At 32.8% G+C, this 8,704-nt stretch overlaps 1 protein-coding gene across 1 annotated transcript; it reads right to left on the bottom strand.

Annotated features, from left to right (window-relative positions):
- Positions 1-5,333: 5,333 nt before the first annotated feature.
- On the bottom strand, positions 5,334-5,888 carry LOC147491584 (uncharacterized). Its single transcript, XM_086567280.1, has one exon. The coding sequence runs from the start codon at positions 5,886-5,888 to the stop codon at positions 5,334-5,336; it is 555 nt and encodes a 184-aa protein (XP_086423406.1).
- Positions 5,889-8,704: the final 2,816 nt, after the last annotated feature.

The raw sequence follows: 8,704 nt of genomic DNA on the forward strand, positions 1-8,704 counted from the left end.
ATTTGCGTTAATTATTCCTTGAGGTTAGTTCCATTCATTTGCATCCAGTTTCTGATTTCCTGTTAATTATTCTTTAAAGTTAGTTCCTTGCAGTTGCATCCAGTTTTCAATTTTCCATTAATTATTCTTTGAGGTTAGTTTGATGCAGTTGCATCCACTTTCCGATTTTCTGTTAATTTTTCTTTAGGGTTAGTTTGATGCAGTTTCATGTTGTTTCCGATTACCCATTAATTATTCTTTGAGGTTAGTTTGATGCATTTGTATCCAATTTCTGAGTTCCCGTTAATTATTCTTTGAGGTTTGTTGAATGCATTTGCATCTAGTTTCCTATTGTCTGTCAATTATTCTTTTAGGTTAATTAGTTCAATGCACTTGTATCCAGTTCCTGGTTTCCTGTTAATTATTTTTTGAGGTTAGTTCATTGCAGTGTTACATCTAGTTTTCGATTTCCCGTTAATTATTCTATAAGGTTAGTTCATTGCAGTGTTGCATCCAGTTTCTGATTTACCGTTAATTATTCTTTGAGGTTAGTTCATTACATTTGCATCCATTTTTCAATTTTCATCCCACTAATTATTTTTTGAGGTTAGCTCAATGCATTTGTATCAAGTTTCTGATTTCCTATTAATTATTCTTTGAGGCTAGTCGATACATTTGCATCCGGTTTTCGATTTTCCATTAATTATTCTTTGAGGTTAGTTAGCTGGATTTGCATCCAGTTTCCGATGTCATGTTAATTATTCTTTGGTTCAGTGCAGCTGCATCCATTTTCTAATTCCCCATTAATTATTCTTTGAGGTTAGTTAAATTCATTTGGATCCAGTTTCCAATTTCACGTTAATTATTCTTTGAGGATAGTTTGATGCATTTGCATCCAATTTTTTATTTCCCGTTAATTATTTCTTTGAGGTTAGTTTATGCAATTGCATCTAGTTTTTTATTTCCCGTTAATTATTATTTGAGGTTAGTTCAATGCATTTTTATCCAATTTTTTATTTCTCGTTAACTTTTCCTTGGCGTTAGTTCAATACAGTTGCATCCAGTTTCCCATTTTCCACTAATTATTCTTTGAGGTTAGTTCGATGCATTTGCATCAAATTTTCGATTTCCCGTTAATTATTCTTTTAGGTTAGTTCAATGCAATGTGGCATCCAATTTTCAATTTCTCGTTAACTATTCTTTGAGATTTCTTCAATGCATTTGCATCAAGTTTCCGATTTCCCATTAATATTATTTTACGTTGGCTGGTTCAATGCATTTGCATCCAATTTTCTGATTTTGCATTAATAACTCTTTGAAATTAGTTCGATGCATTTACATCTAGTCTCCTATTTCCAATTACCCATTAATTATTCTTTGAGGTTAGTTCAATGAACTCACATCCATTTTCCGGTTACCCATTAATTTTTCTTTGAAGTTTGTTCAATGCAGTGTTGCATCCATTTTCCTATTTCCCGTTAATTATTCTGAGTTAGTTAAATGCAGTGTTGCATCCATTTTTTTATTTCTCTTTAATTATTCTTTGAGGTTAGTTCAATGTTGTTGCATCCAACTTGCGATTTATCATTATTATCATATTTCCCGTTAATTATTTTTTGGTGTTGGTTTAATGCATTTGTGTCCAATTTCTGATTTCCTGATAATTATCAAAGTTGGTGTGTAATACCAACTTCTATTTATCGTTATATACAGTCCTCAAAGCAGATAAAATGAATGTTCATCGTTTGCCAATTCATGTTAGCACGTAAAAAGCATGAGCACTGATATGTGTATTGATTCAATGACCCTTTTTCTAAAAAAAAACTCAGGTACTCCTCTTCATGTAACATGTATATTGTTTTAGAAATTTCATATATTTTCTACGAAATTTGTAGTTTCTGTGCACTATGTGTCTATATTGCTATGGAATTTGAGGCATAATATCTATAGATATAAATATTACATTGAGTACATCTTTGGATGTGGTGCCCAAACATTGTGTGCAGTGATTTGTTAATGGTAATCCGTGTTTTTGCAAAGTTTTCATAGATCTCAAGGTGTGTCATGAAGATGGACTTGACCAAACCCAAAAATAAATGAATATGATTAGATATGAGCACTGGAGCAGTTTGTTTGCTGGAATTGCCATTTTTCAATACCTGGTCCAAAGAAATTAAAGGGCCTATTTCTTCTAAACTATTGTATCGGCAGATATAACTCTGTTGACTTGCGAAGGGGTGGAAGGCTATGTTGAGTTCTCCAAAAACAACAAGATATGAGCATGGGGCAAGCCTCTCTTTTGGAACTCTATTGTGTCGAGAGCTGCAATTAATTGGAAGTTAGTATTAGATTTTCATACTTTAATAATATAATATTTACTAAAGCTTAACAGTAAATATAAAAACTTTCTAACAAATTGTTTACAGATGCTATGTAAAGAAGTTGCAAACTAACAGAAGCAATGGAAATAAACTAAGAAGTGGACCACTTCACCACTCTTTGATTGACTGTTCAAACTTAGTTTAGAAAGGGATAAAATGGAAGGAAACTATTATTGATGAGAATTAGGCTCGTTTTTTATGATAAAAGTAGTAGAGACATAATCATATAATTCCGTATATGTTGGCATATGTTTTTTCAGGTGAGTGAAATGAATGGGAAGGTGATTGGATTTAAACCTTTGTACGTGGCTGTGACTCAACGCAAAGAAGAGAGGAAGGCAAGGCTGCAGGTGGTGTATTTTACAAAGACTATATGTATTTTGAATTTTAAACAAAATTTCTAAGCTAGCCTGATTATAGGTTCCCATTAGGTAGCTTTGAGAAACTGGCTTTGGTTTTAGACTGTCAGTCTAGTGTAGGTACCACATGTTCGATTAATGCCTAATGGAGTCCCACTTGGAAGCAATGGCCCCAAATGAGATCTTTTCCAGGCTTTAGCTCATCCATGGACATTAACTGTACATCCATGGACATGTTAATGTTTATGCTCCCAGTACTTAAGTTCATTCTAGAGCATCCCTGTGTCCTTGTTCGTGGTAGGGTGCTCTAGATTCTTCTAAGACCTAAATAGCCATGAAACATGTAGGAAAGCATAAATTTCTGGCGCGACAGTCCTTATCTGCCCAAACTTAATAATCATGAATTGTATAGACTTTTTAACACAAGGTTAAAACATCCAAATGATATTAAAGCCTTTACTATTGAAATTTTCAGTTAATTTAGTTTGATTAGTGATATTGAAAATCTTGAAATAACATTGGAACTGCGCATTCATGATTTCTATCGTAATATCTTGAACTTTGTTATATGAAGTACAATGTATGTCAGCTAAGTTAGCTAGGTTTCTTAGATCTTGAATGAAACTGTTAGCAATAAGCCCCCTACAAATATTAATAAAAATAATAATAATAATAATAATAATAATAATAATAATAATAATGTTGGGGAGTTTCAACATACTGATTGACCTTTATAATGTTCTTTTGTTGTTGATTAGATGAAGGTAATTTTCTTTTGCCAAATACTACTGCATCATGTTATATTAAACTTCATATTAATCATGATCACTATTCAATTTTTAGTTGGTCTTGTTTCTCAAGAGGAGATTTATGTTCTTTGAAGAAGTTTGCATCGCCTGTAAGTGAAATTTATATTAAAAAAGAAATGATATTGATGATTTGATTATTGTACCTTCCGCATGTTACTCTTTGCTTCTTAATTTACTATTCTTACTAATTTTCATGCCTTGATTTTTATTAGTAGCTTTTATTGGCATGACAACAACAAAGTATACCTGAAAAATGTCAACTTGGAGAAATGTTGTATATGTTGTTAGGAATTAATAACCGTGTCTCATGCCTATGAACACCACAAAACATTTAAACCTTCTTGAATGAAACGTCAAAATTTTAATAACTGTTTAGTTTTTAGTTTGTTTTATTTATTATTATTTTAGTTTGAGTTTTATAAAATAAGGAGTCACCTTTTTTTTTTCATTTGTAGAGGAAAGGGGGTGGCAGCCAAAATGGTTTAGGAAGGACAATGTGGATGATTGCTATCGTTATGAAGGTGGATACTAGGAAGCAAGAGAAACAAAGAAATGGCATGATATTCTGGATATATTTGGGCAGAGTAACGATGCTTCTCCATGTGTAGATGAAAAGTAAGAAACCATTTGGCTGGGCACTCTAAAACTTGTTGTGTCTTAGTTGCTTCCCCTGAATTTTTGATCTACATGGTCTGGAGAGTGTTGGTCACTTAGTTGTATGTGAGCTCCCCACATGTAAGTTATCTTGAAGAGATTCTATCAGTAGTAGTAATTATACTTGATGGTCCATTTCTAGATATTATCTCCTACCACGTGATATTTTGTTACTTTAATGTATTTATTTATTTTACACACACAGTCACAATAAATATAGTTTTCCTCTCCCCCTTAATCAGTGTTTGATGGATATAGAATTTTGTGTTTCCCTGTCTTTATTTTGTGTTATTTTAGTCTTTCGCTAATCGTTGTAGGAGTTGGTTTTTGTTTTGATCTGCAGGAATTTATTCTTCATATTGTGCTAAACAGATGCGATTTTCCTTTTCAAAGTTAGATTCATCTGTAGTCAATTTTTTGTTGGTTCCCTTTCCATGAACAATTTGCTCAAATTCGAGCACCTTTTAATGCGGCACCAGTATTATATGCCTGGTTTTCACCCTAGTGGACCAAGGCTACCCCTCCACAGCTGTATTTTGGCCAAGGTGGTCCTGGCTTTTTGCCTACAGCGGCTTATGGCTTCCAACAACAGTTACCTGGGATTGCCCCTAACTATATAGCTCCATACCATCATCGAGACCCGGCCAGCACTGGACAGGAGGATGGGTGCAAGGAGAAGTAGAACCCCCAAGCCGGATGCAAAGGTCGCGATAGCTTTTTGTTTTGATTATTTTTTCTTTTTCGTGCTGTCAGTTGTCACAAACTTGTGTGGGGGTTATAGTGTTGTACTGTGACATTGATAGTATTATATGAATTACATTAAAAATTACGAAAGAATAAGTTATAAAAACAACTAAATTAGTAAATTACTTACCCGCCCAAGCTTTTCCGAACCTTTTATGTTTTTGCAAATCCGTCATAAGTTCATGCAGCTTGATTTCAAAAACTCTAGCGACAATTTCAGGGAAATCGACATGTGTATATCCAGGAGCAATCTTGTCAATACATTTTTGAACTTCAGGCCATTTAGGATTGCAAGTAAAAGTTATGAATAGATCAGGAGATCCAGCCCATCGACAAATCGCAATAGCGTCTTGATAGTTTTGCAGCATATAACGTGGACCTCCGGTGAAAGAAGATGGTAGAACTATTCACCTTCCAACAAAACCTAGTTTTGAATCTCCAGAAAGTACTGCATCAACTAATCCTTGATAAAGCTCAGCACGAATAGTCTGCTGGTTATTTCTAACCCAATCAACTCTAATATGTTCTACAACACAGTAAGAATCAACAATAAGTTGTTGTTTCAAGCGTCCACCAAGAACAATTGTTTTTCCTTCTTTTAGTCTCATTTGCAATCTAAAAGCGTAGAACTCCCTCATGCTTATGTTTGTCCTTTTCCCAACTTTGACATTATTCCGATAAGGGATATCAATCATGTACCCGTCTTCAGCATGAGGAAACAAAGTAGGATATTGCATGGCCATGAAACTTGGGTGCAATTCATTTATTCTTTTCAAGCCATATCCTTTTTTGTCCACCACAATATCACGGAAATTGTTAAATTCACTCTCTTCCTCAACAATAAGTGCAGCAACTTCAGATGATGTCGGCATGTTATAAAGTCTCCCATCCTTTTGTCTTGTACTAAAAAGCTTTATACTGAAATCACCTACTTCAGACTCTTTAAACTTGTCCCTTGCCATTCTATAAGTCTCAGTAAGTTTGTTTGTATTGTTCAACATATCTATCAATCCCTTCACAATATCTGGATCCAACTTCTTTTGGATCCGTTTTCAAAATTTTCTTACTAAGAGAGTTCATTCTGTTCACAACTTCATTATCAGTATCATATATGTAAAGTTGGGAAAACTTAGGGTGTAAACCTTCAGGTGGAAGCAAGGTGCCAATTTTGTGGTGGTTTTGGCCTTTTATCTTGTAGACGTATAAACAATGACCATTGTTTATTGATTCTTGAACATCACCTCCTGTTGATGTGAAAGCAAACATCTTTGTTATATACTCGATATTTCTCATAAACTTTTTGGATATGGAGCCAGAATTGCAGTCCATAAGCTCATTTAAAAAATTAGGTGTATCTTTCAAAAAAGGTAGCTGAACTTTCCCTCCACCGCAACATATAGAAAACTTTGGATTTTTAGGATTTTTCGTTCGGTCATTCCTTTCTTCATACCAAACAATGGCATCACAGTAAGGACACACCGATGTTGGTTCTCCAAAATCCAACGGTTGGAAACAACGCCCTGAATTAAAATGAATATTAAAAACTATAACTAATAATATAAAAAATAAAATTATATTAAAAATTATAACGAATATAATACTAACTTTCATGCAAAACTTCACTTGGTTTCTCATTGGAAACTTCAACTTCCATATGGTCATTGGTATCGTTTTCATCTTCTACTTCAGGCAAATAAATACTAATTTACTAATAGTGAAATTACAAAACAAAATCACTCTTAAAAACATGAAAATTTCAAAACAAACCTGTGATAAAATTTCAATTTTGTTCTACAAAAGAAATCTATTAATTAGAACCCCATCACAAATTAAAGTGAAGTAAAGCATAAGAAATAGTCGAATTAATACTGAATCACAGCATCACTCTATATTAGAAATGAATTCAGACTGCAACACTAACAAAAACAAAAAGTTGGATAAGTTGCCTTTAAATATATATCAGCTGCTCTGTAGAGTCCATCATCAATAACTTGGGCATAGTCAAGCAAGATTTCAATGATAGCAATGAATTTCCGTAGATCTAGATATGGATCAGGTGCAATTTCCACTAGATTAGAATCAATGAGTCGTCCAACCGGCCTTCAATACTGAGCCATGACTTGGAGAACCAAGACCTTCAAATTTATACCCAAAATGTGATGCTTTTTTAGATTCTTCATCTTCAATTTGTTGCAAAAGAAACCAAGTGCTAAGAAATTCTTCCTTTTGTAATTTTAAGTGGGACGAAAGTATCAATGAAGTAGCTTAAGGCTAACAAAAATATAATAAAACAACGCATGTGAAAGAAAATCAACATTATATTAGATTAATAGCACACCTGAATCTAAGAACATACAAAACAATCAGGTTAGAAAATCAATCAAACGTACCCAACTAGGTCGAAAAACGCAATACCGATTGCTTTAACTTTAAGATACATTAAACATTAACTTGTTAACTGAAAAATTGGGGAAACCGACTTCCACAAAATTTAAGAAATATCAAATATGAATTATGTTGCGTGTCTGAACTTTAATTTTAAGAAAATAAATCCATATGAGCATATTACTCAACTATTATTGTACATGATCATGGAACCTTTAGGTTTCCCTCAAGTATCTATATTATCATGTAGGTTTACATCATTTTACTTTAAGTATGCATTTAAAGAATGTTAGTCTGAACGGCACAAATATTCCAACATAAACATATGTACACAATAAAATTAGTGTGGCCAAAAAATTTAGAAGTACAGTTTCAAGTTTTAAATATATAGTCCAACAACTTCACAAAACACAACCTAACTTCAGTTATATCGTATTAGATTTGCGAGGTTTACTTATTATTATTATTATTATTATTATTATTATTATTATTATTATTATTATTATATATACTAACTCACCTTTTGTTGAAGAATCTCATATTTGTGTTTCCATGTAAGAATCTCCTATTTCTGGCAGCGCCACTGACACTCCCTGAGAAATTTATCTACTCCAAAATATCATCGGCATGCAAACTACTAACACACAAACCTTAAACATGTACAAAGTAATTCATTCCCACCTGAGTACACTACTAACACCAAGAACCCCATTCAAAATTTAAACAACGACCATGAACTTATCAGATTATGCAAATATAACCAAATAACAACCAAATAAGTGGAGTCAACTTCTAAAGATATTATGGATAGAATCATTGATGTCTACCCATGCACGAATTAGTCTAGAAATGCTCTTAGGAAATTAGGAGTGAAGAATAAAAAATAACAACCACATATTGAAACAAATAAAAACAATATAGAATATGGGGAAAAAAAACACTTGGTTATCATATCCATCAATAAGTAACTACATTTACATCTTTAGGATGCATTGAAATCTTATTATTATGTCAAAAGAAGTTTATCCGTTAGCATGGATGGGGCATGCTAATAACTACATAAAAAGGAAATATAAGTCTTAAACATATTATATAAAATACAGCTAGTAGATGAGGATTAGGTGAGTGAAAATAGTTACTTGAAAAATTTTATTGATAAAGAATTGATCATACGAAAGAGAAGTTCAAAGCTCCAAAACTATACATGTAAGGTTTAAAGCTTTAGATTCACTTACTAACGTTCTTATGGAACATACTAAAATATGTGGATAGTATATAGATAGTGACAACTAAAATAAATAACTTAACATTTTCCCTAGATGAGGAATTAGATTGAGTTGATAAAGGTTGGTATATATACGTAAAATGTATGGTTTGTCAATCTCGGAAGTCA

Source organism: Coptis chinensis, chromosome 6, assembly GCF_015680905.1.
Source record: "Coptis chinensis isolate HL-2020 chromosome 6, ASM1568090v1, whole genome shotgun sequence".
NCBI lineage: Eukaryota > Viridiplantae > Streptophyta > Magnoliopsida > Ranunculales > Ranunculaceae > Coptis > Coptis chinensis.

Coding starts and splice junctions, on each gene's coding strand:
- LOC147491584 (XM_086567280.1), bottom strand. CDS start 5,888: ATGGCAAGGGACAAGTTTAAAGAGTCTGAAGTAGGTGATTTCAGTATA.